General features: G+C 40.3%; 1 protein-coding gene across 1 annotated transcript in view; it reads right to left on the reverse strand.

The window, feature by feature from the left end:
- Positions 1–19,526, reverse strand: part of ift74 (intraflagellar transport 74) — a 243,963-nt gene that overhangs the window by 22,928 nt on the left and 201,509 nt on the right. Inside the window, exons 16-17 of the mRNA XM_072258230.1 lie at positions 12,247–12,410; positions 11,404–11,529 (exon numbers count right to left, since the gene is read on the reverse strand). Coding sequence (XP_072114331.1) covers positions 11,404–11,529; positions 12,247–12,410 — 290 coding nt within the window. The remainder of the gene's footprint in view (positions 1–11,403; positions 11,530–12,246; positions 12,411–19,526) is intronic.

Genomic DNA, 19,526 nt, shown 5'->3' on the forward strand with positions numbered 1-19,526 from the left:
AGTACATGAGTTATATCGAGAGGTTGGCCACGCTGAGTCTTTATTCCCTTGATTGTAGAAGAATGATGGGTGATCTTGCAGAAATGTTTAGAAGGCATAGATAAGGTGGATGGTAATAATTTTTCCTCCAAAACCAGAAGGCATAGATTTAGGGTGAGAGGGGAAAGATTTAAAAGGGATTTAAGGGGCACCTTCTTCATATAGAGGGTGGTGAGTATATGAAAAGAGCTGACAGAGGAAGTGGTTGAGAATATACAATAGTAACATTTTAGAAGCACTTGAGTAGGTACACAAGAGGTGGAGCTGAGAGGGATATGGACTGCATTTGAACTGGTTTATTATTGTCACATGTATTGAGGTGTTCAGACAGGTTAATTCATTACACATTGGATTAAGGTAGTACAAGGTAAAACAATAATCGAATGTAGAATAAAATGTAATAGGACAGAGAAAGTGCAGTGCAGGTAGACATCAAGATGCAATATCACTAGCTGGGTGGGCATTGACATTCGCTCCATCCTCAACAAGCCAGGTTTCCCAGTTGCCAACCATTTTAATTCAATGCCCATTCCCATTTTGATGTGTTGCCATGTTCTCATCGACTGCCACATAGAGGCCACTCTTAGGTTGGAGGAGCAATATCTCTTATTTCGTCTGGGTAACCTCCAATCTGATACCATGAACATCAATTTCTCTAACTTCTGGTAATTTCTCGTCCCTTTCCCCCTACCTTCTTTTCTATTCCCCATCTGTCTCCCTTCTTACCCCTTCTTTTCTCCTCACCTCCCTCTGGTACCCCTCCTCCTTCCCTTTCTCCCACCGTAGTCTACTCTCCTCTCCTACCTTTTTCATCAGACCTTTATCTTTTCAACCTATCACCTCCTAGCTTCCCACTTCCTCACCCCTCCCCCACCCACCTACCTTCTCCCTCACGTGGTTTCACCTATCACCTTATACTCCTTTCCTTCCTCCACCTTATTCTACATAAGAACATAAAAAACAGGAGCAGCATTAGGGCATCTGGTCTGTCAAGCCTGCTCCGCCATTCAATAAGATCATGGCTGATCTGGCCATGGACTCATCTCCAACTACCTGCCTTTTCCCCATAACCCTTAATTCCCCTACTATGCAAAGATCTATCCAACTTTGTCTTAAGTATATTTACGGAGGAAGCCTCCACTGCTTCATTGGGCGGAGAATTCCATAGATTCACCACTCTCTGGGAAAAGCACTTCCTCCTCATCTCCATCCTAAATCTACTCCCCAAGGCTTCTTCTTACTTCGTTTTCAGTCTTGATGAAGAGCCTCAGCCCGAAACATCAGCTGTTTATTTATCTCCACAGGTGCTGCCTGTCCTGCTGAGATTCCAGCATTTTGTGTGTATTACATTGGCATGGACTCAATGGTGAATGGGCCGAAGGGCACATATCTGTGATGTATTGCTCTCTGGCAATTACTGAAATAAAAGTTATTAAGTGATAGCATCTCACAGTCAATCCAGGAATATTGAATACTTTGATGATTACAATACAAAGTGGGAAGCGTTCAGTTTGAGGTGCTCTTCAGGAATCAGAGTCAGTATCAGAATCAGATTTATTATCACTGACATATGTCATGACATTTGTGAATTTATATCAGCATCCGTTAGTCTCATGAGACCATGGATTTACGCCTTGGAAGGTTTCCAGGGGGCAGGCCTGGGCAAGGTTGTATGGAAGACCGGCAGTTGTCCATGCTGCAAGTCTCCCCCCTCCATGCCACCGATGTTGTCCGAGGGAAGGGCACTGGGGCCGATACAGCTTGGCACCGGTGTCGTCGCAGAGCAATGTGTGGTTAAGTGCCTTGCTCAAGGACACAACACGCTGCCTCAGCTGAGGCTCGAACTAGCGACCTTCAGATCACTAGACCGACGCCTTAACCACTTGGCCACACGCCAAAATTTATGAATAATGACATGAATAGGGCAATTAATATTGTCAAATTAGAGGGTGAAGGTGAAAAAGTGCTCACTCAGAACGAAACTAGAATATTTATCAAAAATATGTTGGTTGCAAACTATTATTACCATTTTTCTTAACAACTAATTTCATTACTTAGCCTAATAGGTTAGATTTACCACAGTACATAATTATCTATTTAAATGTTTATTTTCCTTTTATATCACCTCAATGTGTACTTAAGAATGTATAAATAATTGTAGTTTTATACATATAAAAAAATGGAAAAGGTTATATGTGTGAAAAAAGTACATGATATTTGTGAATTCCTTATCCAAATAAAAATAAAATTTAAAAAAAAATATGTTGGTTGCAGTGAAATGATGTGGCGTCAGAACTCAGAAGTAAGAACTTTGATAGAATTAAACCAGGAGCCCAATAGTCTGCAGGAATTAAAGGAGCAAATATGTAATGAAATCACAGATATGGGAATAATAGACTTGAAAAAGTAAGTGACGTTAACTTCTCTAATATTGACTGGAACTGTTTCAGTGTCAAGGGATTAAACAGGGTAGAATTTGTTTAGTGACGAGAGGTTTTCTCAATACGTAGATGGTCCAACAAGAGAAGGGGCTTTTAGAGAATAAGGCTGGGCAAATGGGCAAAATATCAGGGGACTCATGACCATAATTTGGTTTGTCTTAAAACAGTTGTGGAAAAAGACAAGACTAGTCCACAAGTTAAATTCCTTGATTAAGGCAAAGCTAATTTTGAAGGCATTGGACAAGGATTTGTAAAAATTGATGGGAAGATCAATTTAGCAGGTAAGCAGTTACTAGGTAATACACATTCAGTAAGAAAGAGGCTTCTATGTGTCAGATAGAGAGAGTTCATCAAATGTTCCTGTTAGAGTTAAGGGTAAGGCTGCTCACACAAGGGTACTAGGTCGACAAGGAATATTAAGGCTCTCTTTAGGAAAACAAAGAGCTGTTTGTCAAACATAATCAGCTAGGATCATGTGAATCCCTTGAGTAGAAGTGATGTCAAAGTATCCTTAAGAAGGAAGTTAGGAAGCCAAAATATATCCCTAGCAGATAATACACTTACATAATCTTTTAAGTTCTCCTTTATCTTAAGAGCAAAAGGTTAACCAATAAGAAGAGATCCCCTTAAGGATTACTGCTATTGTGTACATGTGGAACCACAGGAGACGGGCAAGGTCTTAAATTAATACATCAGTTTGATAGAGCTGTAAAAATACCTCATGGCTCTTGAACTCAATTCCTTGACTAATGAAGGCCAACACATCATGTGTCTTCTTAACCACCCTATCAACTTGTGCTGCAACTTTGAAGGATTAATGGATGTGAGCCCCAAAATCCCTCTGTTCCTTCGTACTGTTGAGAATCCTGCCATTAACTCTGTATTCTGACTTCAACTTCTAAAGTGAAGTATTTCAGACCTTTCTGGATTGAACTCCTTCTGCCACTTTTCAGCCCAGCTCTGCATCCTATGAATATCCTGCTAAACCCATAACTATCTTCTACACTATCCTCAACTCCACCAACCATCATGTCATCTACAAACTTAATAGCTCACTCTTCCACTTCTTCATCCAAGTTATTTATAAAAATCACAAACAGCAGATCTCTGTGAAACACCACTGGTCACCAACCTCCAGGCAGAATATGCTCCAACTACTACCACCATCACCCTTCTACGGGCATGCCAATTCTGATACCATACAGCCAGGTTCCCCTGGATCCCATGCCTCTTGACTTTCTAAATGAGCTTACCAAGGGAAACCTTGTCAAATGCCTCAGTAAAATCCATAAATACCATAACCACTGCTCTACCCTCATGAATTTATTTTCTCACTTCCACAATTAATTCAATCAGGCTTGTGAGGCAAGACTTGCTGACTATTCCTAATTAGTCTATGTTTCTCCAAACACTGAGTAATTCTGTCTCTAAGAATTCTCTCCAGTAGTTTGCTAACCACTCCCAGGGTTACCTTTATAGAACAAAGCAATAACATCCAGTTCTCTGGCACTATTTCTGTGGTCAGTGAGGACGTGAAAATCACTGCCAAAGAGGCTGCAATCTCTTCCCTCACTTCCTGTAGTAACCCAGGTTATATCCCATCTGGCGTCGGGGGCTTAATTATCCTAATGTTTTTGAAAAGTTCTAGCACATTTTCTCTCTTAAGGTCAACATGTTTCAGCATATTAGACTGTTCAACACTGACCTCACATTACTTCCACCCACAATGATTCAGCAGACAATCTCACCAGAATGTCCACCCTTCCTGCAGCTGTGATACTACTACCAATCACTTCTTTTTCCTCCCTCCCTGTCTGTTTTGGAATATCGGAACCATTCCTGCCCCTGTGACAGCCAAGTTTCTGCAATGGCCACAACATTGTAGCACCATGTACTGAACCATGCTCGAAGTTTATCACCCTTGGCCCTGATACTCCTTGCATTAAAACAGACACACTTCAACCTAACCAACTGAGTGCAATTTTGCCTTCTCAAGTCTCCCTCTACACGCTCCATCTACCTTTACACCAACTTCTCCCTCCACTGACCCCCATCACTCTGGATCCTAGCCCCCTTTAGCAGAGTCTGACAACATCCTGCATGGTTGACTGATCCAGAAGGTTATATCACATGGGATCTGGGGTCACTGGAGAGCCAATATAATACAAAATGGGCCTGTTGGTAGGTCTTAGAAACATAGAAAAACCTATAGCACAATACAGGCCCTTCGGCCCACAATGCTGTGCCAAACATGTACTTACTTTAGAAATTACCTAGGATTACCCCATAACCCTCTATTTTTCTAAGCTCCATTTACCTATCCAGGAGAGTCTTAAAAGACCTTATTGTATCCGCCTCCAACACCGTCGCCGGAAGCCTATTCCACACACTTACCACTCTCTGCATAAAAAACTTAGCCTGACATCTCCTCTGTACCTACTTCCAAGCACCTTAAAACCGTGTCCTCTCGTGTTAGCCATTTCAGCCCTAGGACTATCCATATGATCAATGCCTCTCATCATCTTATACACTTCTATCAGGTCACCTCTCATCCTCCACCACTCCAAGGAGAAAAGGCTGAATTCACTCAACCTATTCTCATAAGGCATGCCCCCAGTCCAGGCAACATCCTTGTAAATCTCCTCTGCACCCTTTCTATGGTTTCCACATCCTTCCTGTAGTGAGGTGACCAGAGCTGAGCACAGTGCTCTAAGTGGGGTCTGACTGGGGTCCAATATAGCTGTAACATTACCTCTCGGCTCTTAAACTCAATTCCATGGTTGATTAAGGCAAATTGTGGGGAAGTCTTCTAAAAGGTGGTAGTGGTATCCGCAAGAATTAAGAATCTGGATGAGAATGTCGGTGGCATGACTAGTAAGATTGCAGATGTCACCAAAATTGGCAGTAATTAGTGAGGTAAGTTGTCAAAGATTACAATGAAATCTAGATCAAATGGAAAAATGGCCAAAGGGTTGGAAAATGCAGTTTAACTCAGGCATTTTGATGCATTTTTGAAAGCTAAATCTGGGCAGAATGAATGCTGAAGAGTGTTGTAACATTTATGCCTTGAGGTATAAATGCATAGTTTCCTGAAGGTGGAAGCAAAGTTAGACAGTGATGAGGAATGTGTATGACACCTGAAACCTTGATGATTTGGATCATTGAGTACAATAGTTGGTATATCACATTACAGCTGGTGAAATCACCATGCTATAAGAAGGATGTGATTAAGCTAATTAAAATGCAGAAAATATTCACAAGAATGTTGCCAGGAGAAATTAAATTATAAGGAGTGATTGGACAGGTTGTTTTTGTTGGAGATTTCCACCAAAGGAGCCATCAGCTGTTCACAATCAGTGCCACACAAGATGGGGTCAGAATAGACCCATGATTGCTGGATAAATTTCGGATGTTAAGCAGTAAAGTAGCACAAAATTTTGTCTATTCACCTGGCAGAGGCAAGGGTCTGGAGTATTTGGCATACAAATTGCCTGTAAAATGCAGTGCAGCCACACTGGTTCAAGTTTGGGAATTTGATGGCTTCAATGCCCTAATTCTGCTCCCATGTCTTATGGACATTGAAATCTCCTACCTGGCCATCAATTAATTTGACAGATGGCCACTTGAAATAAAATGAAGCATGCAGCATCAACAGATCTCACAATAAAGGGAAAAAATGTGTCTTTTTGGGAGACAGCACTGGAAAATGATCAACTATTTGGATCATTACATATTTAATTGATTTTGAAAAAAAACTTAAATCAAGTATTACATTATATCATCCAGCCTCTGAGACAGAGGCTAAAAGATTAACATATGAACTCAAAGAAGCAAGCTGTGGAATTTAGATTAGGCATTACCACAGAACATGAATTTCTTACGATAAACATAAGTTCACAAAATACACTCCTGCAGGAATATACATTGATTCAGTACATGGCTCTAAGAGATTCCATATATATCAGAATGTGGTTCAGAAGGAAAGGTGGAAGAAAGGCAACTAAATCAAAGTAAGCAGCACAACAAATACTATAAAGGGAAGAAGCATTTGATCATAAAATTTGCGTGACTTGAGCTCCAGGCTTATTGGATTTGATAAAATAGACATCAGAGACGTTGAGCAGGTTGGTGAGAGATTTTAAAAGGTGACTTAATCTCAGTACAAAATATCAAAATAAGACTGAGAAAGACAGACTTTGAATATACTCCTAAGGCGAGCCCTATAAGTGAAGAATCAGCACAAAGGTGATCATCAATGAATTCAGAGCTAAATGCTACATCAGTAACATCATTCGAACCTTTAATGTCAATACAAATAAGATAAATAGTTACCAATACAAAGGCTAGTGACACGGTTAGATTTATAAATTTGAAAATATGTTAAACTTCAGTCTAAAAGAACTGCAGATAAGACACACATTGTCTGAATTTATTGTGCTTTCCACTTACTAATCTAAATATTTAGTAAGCGCATCCCATCAGAGAGGCAAAGAGCTGAGGTAGTGTTCATCCTCCAGTTCAGGAGCTTTGCACTCCTGTACGTTGAGGGGAAAATCTTCTCTGTTGTGTCTAATGAGGATGACCAGCTACCTCATGGGCAATAGATACATTGACAACAGCTGTCAGAAGGTAGGAGTTCCAGGCTTCCCAGGATGTGTGGAACATGTATCGTATATATGGCTCCAGATCCAATGAGCCAAGCATGAGAAAGGTGGCCTACACATCATGTGGCTGGATCTTGCGAATGTCTATGGATCTGTGCCTCACCAGCTCATCAACTTTGTGATAGAGTTGTTTTACATCTTTGATTCGTTAGGGGCCTGGTTTCCGATTACTTCAGGGACCTCCAAATGGGCTTCTCTTTTTGAAACTTTATAACAGGGTGGCAGCAGCTCCAAGTAGGCATTGCTATGGGGTGTTCCATCTCTCCCGTCCTGTTTGTGGCAGCCTTCGAGATCATTCTTATTGGAGCAAGGCAGGTTGTTGGAGGGATAAAGCTACGGTCAGGACAGAGGCTTCCTCCACTGAGAAGCTACATGGATGATGTCTCAAGTATCCTTAGGATGGCTGTATGTTAAAGAAGGTTGCTGAAGAGACTGGACAAACTAGTGACATGGACAAGGATGAAGATCAAGCCCTTCAAGTCACAAAGCCTACTCCTCCAAAAAGGGATCAGAAGTGACATCATCTTTGTTGTAGGGGGCGAGAAAATCCCATTGTTGTCCAGGTAGCCCATTCAAAGTTTTGGGAGGCAGTACACCGCAGAGCTCTCTGACAGGCAGATGGGGAAAAGTAGCACAGAAACACCTCACTAAGGGCCTGGTCAGAATTGATCAGAGCCAACTACCCAGGAAGTATAAAGTGTGGTGCTGCCAGTTCACAGTGTACCAAAGGGTGATGTGGCCACTGAAGATGTGTAAAACTTTGCTCATCAACAGCTGGCAGGATGGTTGGGATAGCCAAATAGTATATCCTGAAACGACTGGGGCTACCTTGGTGTTTCTTGGACATTGACCTCTTTGGAAAGAAAATGTGGCAGCTGCTACTGAGATCTATTAGCCTGGGGTACAAGCAGGAGAAAACCCAACTGGTTGCTGAGCAGGAGTCCTCATGCTGGTTTAGACCAGCTCAAGCTGAATTAGACCAGGCCATCAGCAGGCTGCAGCACCAAGAGGCTGTCAGGTTGTCAGAAAAGTTCAGGCTGGATATGCAGGACTTGGCTGGGGGAAGACAAGACGTTTCTGGAGCAAGGCCTTGAAGAAAGACAGGAAAGCCATGGTACTAGAAGAGGTGACAAGGACAGCGCAAGAACACTACAGGATGAAGGCAGAGGCACAGGGCCACCAGGGAAGCCGGACAACATGGGAAAATACCACCAACAGGACATTCAGCTGGTCTAACCTGTGGAAGATCCACTAGACTCAGCTTCTTCATCAGGGCAACCTACGACATCTTGCCCTGCACCCAAAATCTTCACCAGTGCTTCGTCAATGAAGATAGCTGCCCCATGTGATACCATTAATGCCAACCTCCAACATATCCTGGTAGAATGCAAGATTGCGCTGTCCCAAGGGTACTACAGATGGCGGCATGACCAGGTCTTGAAGAAGTTGACTGATGGGAGATCCTAGAGACCTGCAGGCGGGATGTGAGAAGCAGCATTTCCCTAGTGGGACGACAACCCATTCTATTTGTAATGATAATGGCATTAGTAACGATCTTTCAAGAATCACTAGGTTCTAGAACGGTTCTGGTGTCTGAAAGACTGGAAAATTGCAAATGTCACTCCACTCTTCAAAAAGTGAGAGAGGCAGAAGAAAGGAAACTATAGGCCAGTTAGTCTGACCTCAATGGCTGGGAAGATGTTGGAGTCAATTACTAAGGATGAGGTCTCAGGGTACTTGGAGGTACATAATAAAATAGGCCATAGTCAGCATGGCTTCTTCAGGGGAAAACCTTGCCTGAGAAATCTGTTGGAATTCTTTGAAGAAGTACAAGCAGGATAGACAAAGGAGAATTGCTTCATGTTGAGTACTTGGATTTTCAGAAGACCTTTGCCAAGGTGCAATACATGAGGCTGCTTAACAAGCTACGAGCCCTGATATTACAGGAAAGATTCTAGCATGGATAAAGCAGTGACTGATTGGCAGGAGGCAAAGAGTGGGAATGAAGGGAACCTTTTCTGACTGGCTGCCAGTGACTAGTGGTGTTCCACAAGGGTTTGTGTTGGGACCAATTCTTTTTATGTGAATGTCAATTATTTGGATGATGGAATTGATGGCTTTGTTGCAAAGTTTGCAGATGATATGAAGATAGGTGGAGGGCAGATAGTTTTGAGGAAGTAGAGAGGCTACAGAAGGACTTAGACAGATTAGGAGAATGGGCAAAAAATGGCATATGGAATACAGAGTAGGGAAGTGTATGGTCATGTATTTCGGTAGAAGAAATGAAACGGTTAGCTATTTTCTAAATGAGGAGAAAGTACAAAAAACTGAGTAGAAACAGGTCTTGGGAGTCCTTGTGCAGGATTCTCTAAAGGTTAATTTGCAGCTGGAGTTGGCTGTGAGGAAGGCAAGTGCAATGTTAGCATTCATTTCTAGAGCACTAGAATATAAAAGTAAGGATGTAATGTTGAAACTTTATGAAGCCCTGTTGAGGCTTCACTTGGAGTATTGTGAATAGGTCTGGCCTCACAATAGAAAGGATGCGCTGAAACGGGAGAGGGTTCAATGGAGGTTCATGAAAATGATTCCAGGATTGAATGGCTTGCCATATGAAGAGCGTTTGATGGCTCTGGGCTTGTACTTAATAGGATTCAGAAGAATAAGACATGACGTCATTGAAACCTAACTAATGGTGAAAGGCCTTGAGAGAGTGGATGTGGACAGGATGTTTCATATGGTAGGAGAATCTAAGAGTAGAGGACACAGACTCAGAATAGAGGAGTATCCTTTCAGAATGGAAATGAGGAGAAATCTCTTTAGCCAGAGAGTGGTGAATCTATGGAATTCTTTGCCACCGGCAGCTGTAGAGGCCAAATCTTTATGTATATTTAAGGCAGAGGTTGACAGATTCTTGATTGGTCGGGGCATGAAGGAATATGGGGAAAAGGCAGGAGATTGGAGCTGAGAGGAAAATTGGATCAGCCATGATGAAATGGTGGAGCAAACTCGATGGGCCAAATAGCCAATTCTACTCCTATATCTTATGGTCTTATTTGTTAAGGTTGATAAGAGTGCTGAATGAACTTGTCCCAGAGCTTCTTCAGGACCCCTCTCCTTATAGGCATCCGTTAGTCTCATGAGACCATGGAATTGCGCCTTGGAAAGTGTCCAGGACGCAGGCCTGGGCAAGGTTGTATGGAAGACCAGCAGTTGCCCATGCTGCAAGTCTTCCCTCTCCACGCCACCGATGTTGTCCAAGGGAAGGGCACTAGGGCTGATACAGCTTGGCACCGGTGTCATCACAGAGCAATGTGTGGTTAAGTGCCTTGCTCAAGGATACAACATGCTGCCTCAGCTGAGACTCGAACTAGCGACCCGCAGGTCACTAGACGAACGTCTTAACCATTTGGACTCCTCTCCAAAGACAAGAAGTGGATCATGCGGGTAGATTTAGGCAGACAGCTACAATTCCCCGCGGAAATCACACTACATCTCTCCGCACAGGTATAGTACTGTGGTCAGTGGCAGTCTTCCTCATTGAGTTAACTATCCCACGGGAGGAAAGAGTAGAGGCTGCCCATGAGTGGTAGAGGCTGAAATACTCAGACCTAGCAGCTGAGTGTAAGGAAGGTGGCTGGAGGACTATCACCTACCCTGTAGAAGTAGGATGCTGGGGCTTTGTCTGCCCTTCAACGACAAGGTTACTCTGTGATATGGCAGTGACTTTAGCGAGGCTCAGGAGGGCCACCAGAGAATTGGCTGAGAGGCAGAGAAGGGCAGCTTTTGGCTGTGGTTGAGGAGGAAGGACAGAAATTGGGAAACTGACTAACCCCACTGGAAGCTACAGGGGAGGATAAAAGGACGTCCCTGCCACTGCTCCACCACCAGTAGATATACCAGGGAAAAGGGAGTGAAACATCAATGAGCTGTGGTCCTCGTTGATGACCCTACAGCTGACTTAAGGGCACTGTTGGATGTGCAGCATGCAGCAATACAGGAAGCAACATCTTCCTGTAAATCTCATTGGTAGTTAAAACCCCACTGGAGAAATTACTTTGCAAAGGCAAGTATAATAAAAATGATCAAATAATTAAAAAACAAATTTAAATTTTTTTGCATAGTATCACAATGTAAGGTATCTAAAGATATAAAACACTTACCAAGCCTATGAGTTTACATGCAGACTCGCTCATCATTACAGGCTTTTTATAATCTCATTATAGTTTGAAGCAGTAATGGGCAGGTTAAAATATCCTTACCTGTGAATGGGTTTCATTTTCCTGTAATTGCATCTTCAGAATATCACTTTCCTTTGAGACCTGTTGCATCATCTTCTTAAAGGTGCTTCTGCATTTTGTCAGTCTTATCTTCTCCTCCTGGAGTTTCTGGAAACCAAGTGAAATGAAGAATTGTTGTTTACCATTCCAGGAGATAAACAAAATGTCCAAGTGCAGAGTTGTTAAATAAAAACATAAAATAATGATTTCCACATTTTATCCTTTCAAGATATGTACTGTCAAGACTAAAAAACTTATCTATCTCCAGATGCTTGAAATGCTTGAAATCCAGAGTAACACAACACAAAATGAATGGCTGACTGTAGGACAGGAATATGACTGGTTAGATTTTTTCAGCAAAATTATAAAACTTGATTTCCAGATTTTAATAGCCAATATATTTATAATGCACTGGCATGCCAGCAGGAAAACGCATAAGCTTCAATAATTATGTGTAGCCATGAACAACTAAGAAATATCTGAATAAAGATTTTTTAGTTTCTCTGAGAATAACAAGTTCTTTGTTATGGAAAAAAGGTTAACAGAAGTAAAAACAGTACAAAATTATTAAATAAAACCATTTCACAGCAGAAATTAAATTAGATTTTTACACATTTGTGTAATACAGAGATTAAGAAAAACAGTTCTGTGACCAATATTCACTTATTGAAGTTATTCCAGCTTCAATCAAGTGATTTTGTATCTAAATTATTTGAATGCACAGTATATTTAAAATAATGTTTTTTTCACACATGGAACATATTACAGATTCGATGCAAAACCATATCCAGTCATATCAATGTGAATGATTTCAAATGCTATTACCTTTTTCTTCTCTTCTCCAGCTGCCTTTAGTCCATCTAGGTCATTATAAGTTTCTAGAGCAACTGTTATCTGCTGGATTTTTTCTTTTAAAGAACTCAGCTCAGTAGTTATCTTGCTTTCAAGTTGTTCAACTTTCTGAAGATCTTGCTGGAGCCGTTGGCTCTCTAGTCAGTCACATAGGAGGAAAGAGAAGATTATAGTCTTGGACACTATCCCCTCAGACTTCCAAGCAAACCAGAAAAATGGATGAAGTTACAGCATTTATCAAAACCTGCAAGTTGAAATATTAGAGCAATATGCAAGATAATGTGCAGACTGCAATGATTACATATGGTAAAAACATCTAAGGGATGCTGGTGTATTTAAAATACAATCCGAAGGAGGTGTAAATGACTTGATATTAAGTACACTGAAGACAGGACATTTCTGGATAAAAGGGAAATATAGAGATATCAAGATAAGGCAGAAAAAATAGAGTTGAAGTTGAGGATCAGATTGACTTTTAGAGTAACACACACAAAATGCTGGAGAAACTCAGCAGGTCAGGGTGCATCTATGAAGAGGAATAAAGAGTTAATGCTTCTGGTTGAGACCCTTCATCAGGACTTGTATCTGAATGGTGAAATTTCTGTTTCTTATGCTCTTATATTCTTAAAATATGAAATTATAAATATTTCATGCTCAGGAATTCTATTTTTAACTTTTTACATAATCAATGGGTGTGACAGATCTTTCATTGTCCAGTGTGAAAGAATTGTTTTCTTAAGTGTTGCAAATGTGGTTGCACTTCCATCAAATCCAATTAAGATTCTAAAAAGCACTCTTCTAAAAAAAAAAACTTGTTTTTATTAAAATACTGTATGTAAGTAAAACATGTTTTGGTGGTCTGTTTTATTCCTTCACTACTTCTTTACAAATCTTTTGTTGAAGGGCTGAAATCTGACAATAAACCTTTCAGCTTTTCATAAAAAGCAGTATAATCCTTCCCACCACTGATCCAAAGGAACAGAATTATTTCATTCCTCGTGTTTATTTCACCTCTTAGCGTGTTGCTCCCATTCACTGAAAATAAATATCAGACCATTAGTGTGAGTCTGTGATCTCAATTGCAGCATACAGTAAGTCAGGTAAAATATAAATATTTTTAAACTTCATACTGTTAATTAGCTAGATTTGTATGTCAACACATGTAGCATTACATTAGTTGTGGTTCTTGTCCAGTAGTCCAAATGCAAAAGATGAATGCTTTATACTTGATGCTTTATACATTATTGTCGCCAAACAATTGATACTAGAGCGTACAATCATCACAGCGATATTTGATTCTGCGCTTCCTGCTCCCTGGAGTACAAATCGATAGTAAATATTAAAGATTTAAATTATAAATCATAAATAGAAAATAGAAAATGGAAAGTAAGGTAGTGTAAAAAAACCGAGAGACAGGTCCGGATATTTGGAGGGTACGGCCCAGATCCGGGTCAGGATCCGTTCAGCAGTCTTATCACAGTTGGAAAGAAGCTGTTCCCAAATCTGGCCGTACGAGTCTTCAAGCTCCTAAGCCTTCTCCCGGAGGGAAGAAGGACGAAAAGTGTGTTGGCTGGGTGGGTCGTGTCCTTGAATATCCTGGCAGCACTGCTCCGACAGCGTGCGGTGTAAAGTGAGTCCAAGGACGGAAGATTGGCTTGTGTGATGTGCTGGGCTGTGTTCACAATCTTCTGCAGCTTCTTCCGGTCTTGGACAGGACAACTTCCATACCAGGTTGTGATGCACCCTAGAAGAATGCTTTCTATGGTGCATCTATAAAAATTAGTGAGGGTTTTAGGGGACAGGCCAAACTTCTTTAGCTTTCTCAGGAAGTAAAGGTGCTGGTGGGCCTTCTTAGCAATGGACTCTGCTTGGTTGGACCAAGTCAGGTCATTTGTGATATTGACCCCGAGGAACTGCAATGCCATTGTCCAGAGATAAAGAAAGCTAAAAAAAAAGAGATAATTTACATTCTACTTCTTGCCGAGTAACCAATTTATGTAAATGAGACAAAATAATTGTTACTCTGGATCTGATGCAGCACAAAAGAAACAAAAACAATAATAATAAAGAAACAAATATAAATACATAAGATAGCTTATGTAACATCAACCTTGTACTGAAATCAGTAAGACCAAGAAATTAATTGTGAACTTCAGGAACAAGAAGATGAGAAAACACATACCAATCCTCATAGAGATTATTGAGGGGGAGGTGTTAACTGTCTTGAGGAAATTTAGAGTGGATAAATCCCAGGGCTTGACAAAATGTTCCTTGGATCCTGTCGGAGGCTAGTGCAGAAATTGCAGGGGCCCTAGCAGAGATATTTAAAATGACCTTTGCCACAGGTGAAGTGCCAGAGGATTGGAGGATAGCTAATGTTGTTCTGTTGTTTAAAGACTTTAAGAATAAACCAGGAAATTATAGGCCAGTGAACCTGACATCAGTAGTGAGTTAGTAACTGGAAGGTTTTCTAAGGGACTGGATACATTAAGTATTGGGATAGACAGACATTGATTCAGGATAGTCAACATGGCTTTGTGCATGGTAGGTTGTGTTTTATCGAGTTTTTCGAGGAAGTTACCAGGAAATTTGATAGAAGGCAAGTGGATGTTGTCCATATCGATCTTAGCAAGGCCTTTGACAAGGTCCTGCAGGACAGGCTGGTCAAGAATGTTCACTTGCTTGCTATTCAAGATGAGATAGTAAATTGGATTAGGCATTGGCTTCAAGGGAGAAGCCAAAGAGTGGGAATAGATATTGCTTCTTTGATTGGAGGCCAGAGACTATGTGCCATTGGGGGAGGGAGGTCATTCCTCAACCAGCACCGATCCCTTTTTTTACAGCCCTGCAGCACTTTAAATGTCTGTTTTTGTAATACGCATACTATGTACATTTAGAATGAAATCTGAAAAGTCGCATACTTTTGATTTGACTTATTAATTGGTATAATGAAATATGGTGCACAAAGGAAGGCTTTCATACTTCGTGCACTGTTTCGCGTCTGTCTTTATTACAAATCCATTTGCATCCAGATGAAAGATATGTCTTAATCCTCATTAGATCATCTAAATTTCACTTCTAGTCTGTTTCTAGATTTACATTTGATTGAATTCACAAGACTAAATCCACATTTGCAGTCAGCACTAGAAGCTGGCCAGCGGTTTATTAAAGATGAGCTACTGACTTCCATTCCATGTTGTTAGAATTTGCAAGTGTTGTAACTTGAAACATTGACAATTTAAATACAGTGCCTATAAAAAGTATTCAGCCTCCTTGGAAGTTTTCATTTTTTATTGTTTGACAACATTGAATCACAGTGGATTTGAATTGGCTTTTTTGACACTGATCACCAGAAAAAGACTATTTCATGTCAAAGTGAGAACAGATCTCTACAAAGTGATCTAAATTAATTACAAATATAAAACACAAATTAACTGATTGCATAAGTATCCACCCCCTTTAATATGACACACCAAATCATCACTGGTGCAGCCAATTGATTTTAGAATCACATAATTAGATAAATGGAGATCTGTTTTGGAGACCTGTGTGTAGTTAAGGTGTTTCAATTGATTGTAGTAAAAAAGGGAGAAGGGAGGATGTCCAGGGTTGGTGGGGTCTGTGGTTATGCTGGCTGCTTACGCAAGAGGCAAAAAAGTATGAACAGTTGATGTAGACAGCAGCATGTGTACCACCTGCTAATTACCATCACTTCTGTTTTGCTGACATTGAGGGAAAGGTTGTTGTCATGACACCATGTTACGAATCTCCCTATTTCCTTCTTGTTCTCCAACTCATTATAATTTGAGATGCAGTCACAATGGTGGTATTGTCTACAAAAGTATAGATCCTGGTGATGCAGTCATGAGTGTACAGGAAGTAGAATAGTGGGCTGAGGACGCAACCTAGTGGAGCATTAGTGTTAAGAATAAATGTGATGGATGTGCTGTTGCCTGTCCTTACTGATTGAGATCAGTTGCAGATACAGGTGTTGAGTTCCAGGTCTTGGAGTTTGGTAATGCCAGTAAGTTGGAAAGAATGCAGAAGATATTTATGAGGATGTTGCCAGGATTTGAGAAATGAGTTATGGAGAGATACTGAGCATATTGTGACTTTATTCTTTGGACCAAGGGGAAAACAAAAGGGTGGTTATATAGTGGTGTATAAAATCATAAGGGGCATACAGTACAGGGACGATATTCCTAGGTTTTTATTCACAGTCTTTATGCCTAGGTTTAGGGTATCATGAATCAGAAGCAGAAATTAAGGTGAGAGTGAAGAGATTTGACAGGCATTTGAGGGCAACTTTTTCACCCAGTACATGGATGAATTTCCACAGGAAGTGGACAAGGCAGGTACATTAATGTGGACAGGTACGTGGGCAAGCAAAGGTCATAGGGACATGGGCTAAATACATGTAAATGGGACTAGTTTAGATGGGAATCTTGGTTAGCATTGATCAATTTCCATGTTGATGGGTTGGGTCTGTTTTCCCAAGAACAAAGGTGGCCAAGAGTTGGCCAAATAGAGGTATATAAATTTTTAAGAAGTACAGATAGAGTGAAGAGATCTTTTTTCTCCATAGCAGGGGTGTGAAAAACAAGAAGGAATTGTTGAAGGTGAGAGGAAGGAATTTTAAAGGGGATTTAAGGGGAAAGATTCTTTAAATGCAGAGTGGCTAATATCTGAAACTCACTGCCATAGGAGGTGGTGGAGTCAGGTTCAGTGGCTATGTTTGAGACATTTCGACGGGCATGTAAATAAGAATGATATGGACCTATCACAGGAAAATTGGATTGGTATGGATAGTAAATAGTTCAGAATGGACGTGATGGACCACACAACCTATTTCTGTGCTGCATATCTCTATTAGATTAATATATTTTAAAAAAAGGGTCTGGACTTCAGCAATGTTTACTGATTATAAAAGCTGGGCTCAAGAGGGAGAGGTTGAACAACAATGCAAGTGTCAATAGAGACACCAAATGCTCACAACTGCATAGTCATTGAGAAGGACACATAGAACCTGTTGAAACATTGGTTGGGATGACAGTTTTTTGACAAAATACTTTGCATTATTATTTGAGTCATTGAACTTAAAGCACTTAACAACAATTTTTACAATATTATCAAATTGCATTCTTAATATAAGAAAAGTCCCAAGTGCTAGGTATAAGTGTGATAGCAATGAGGAGGTGGAAGAGGTGACTAATATTTGGTTAAAAAAGTGTATTTTAAGGGAGTGAGTGGTGGGAACTTGCTTGCAGAAGCATGGAACAAAAACTTAGACAAAGAGAAGTTTATCTGATTTACTGTTCAAGAGAGTTACACACATAAGAAAAGGCAAGATGAAGAGAAAACTTAAACACAAGAATTTGAAGATAGTCTTGCAAGGCAGGTAAAACTGAATCTCTGCCAATTCCTGGCTGTTTCGTATGTAACGCACCAAGGCACCTTCAGATATCAGTTAAGAGTGGTAGTGTGAAGCAGAAATCACAAAGGCAAGACCAGGCAAAGACTGCCTATTTCCTTTTCTAACGGAAAGGGGAACCAGTTTTGCTTTTACAACAATCTGACATTCCAGGGCAACCTTTACCAATATCTCAGATAAACTGGCACTATCATTGTGGAACCTATAACTACTTTCTCTCAAATTGCAGGAATGTCAACAAAATCACTGGCCAATATGCTCTGGTTCTGGATAAAAATAAAACCAAGTAAGGCAAGGCTGGATAATGGAATTGAATTGGAATTAGCATTGGTTTATTATTGTTACATGTATTGAAATACAGTGACAAGCTTGTCTTACATACTGTTCATACAGATCAGATCATTGTACAGTGCATTGAGGTAGAACAAGATAAAACAATAACAGAATGCAGAATAAAATGTAACAGCTACAGAGAAAGTGCAGTGCAGGTAAACAATAAAGTGCAAGGTCATTACAAGATAGAGTTCAATGGTCAACTTATCGTACTATGGAACTATTTAATAGTCTTATAACAGTGAAGTAGAAGCTATCCATGAGCTTAGTGGTATGTGCTTTCAGGTATTTGAGTCTGAAGGGAGAAGAGAAAATGTCCAGGATGATTGGGGAGATTGGTTTCTGTGATATGCTGAGCTGTGTTTACAACTCTGCAGTTACTTTCTGTTACATGCAGAGCAGTTGCCATAATTGCAGTGTTGCATCCACATAGGACACATTGATAAGACTGATAAGGAGGAATAGGAACATGCAAAACGTCTGTAACCTCCTGAGGAAGTAGAGGCATTGTTGACTTTTCTTGGTCATGATACCTCTGTATCTAGACGAGGATGGGCTACTGGCGATGTTCGCTCATAGGAACTTGAAGCGCTTAACCCTCTCAAGCTCAACATTGCTGATACAGAGTCGTGACATGAAATGAGAAGAGAACAGTTGGTCATGTCAAATTCTCCATAAGGGTCAAGAAGGATGAGGGAACTGCATCAAGGTCCAAATTTGGTGGTGATAGCAGATTTTATGGACTATTATGTCCCATTAATACCTCAAATCATTTTAAATTCCTTCTTGATCTGGTGAATATGAAGCCCCTGAGGTCCTCTTTCATGCACACCCTTTAAACTGACAAGTTTTGGTCCCAATATGTTTAAAAGGAACATGGGAACAGGGACTTAGTGAGTTTGAAAGGAATACTGGAAAAGGGCCCCAATTAATTTATAAAGAGAAAGAGAAATACTGTATTATTCACTGAGTCAGATTATTTGTGTTTCAAAACACACATGATTAGAGTTGTACTGTATTTGTTCTATTTTAAAAAGTAAGGTTTGATGATATAATGAGAAAAATTATAAATGATACACTACATTCTATATTTAAGGCACTTGAACATAATCTTGTTGAAATATTTAAGAACTATTGTTGGGAGTAGTCTATAGAACATTTATGGTCCAGTTTTTTCCAGTCCTGATGAGGGGTTTCGGCCCGAAACATCAACTGTTTACTCTTTTCCATAGATGCTGCCTGGCCTGCTGAGTTCTTCCAGCATTTTGTGTGTGTTGCCAAGATATTTGGTTCAATGAAGAAAATTCTCATTGAATTAAATTGAACAGAATTTATTACTTAAATCCTTCATATACTGTACGAGGAGTAAAAATCTTTATGCTACAACTCCGTCTAAATGTGTAATGTGCAATTTATAGTAATTTGTAATAAATAGTATGTACAACAGGACAGTCAATATAACATAGAAATACAATTGTATCAGTGCTCA

The sequence above is a fragment of the Mobula birostris genome, chromosome 5 (assembly GCF_030028105.1).
Source record: "Mobula birostris isolate sMobBir1 chromosome 5, sMobBir1.hap1, whole genome shotgun sequence".
Lineage (NCBI taxonomy): Eukaryota > Metazoa > Chordata > Chondrichthyes > Myliobatiformes > Myliobatidae > Mobula > Mobula birostris.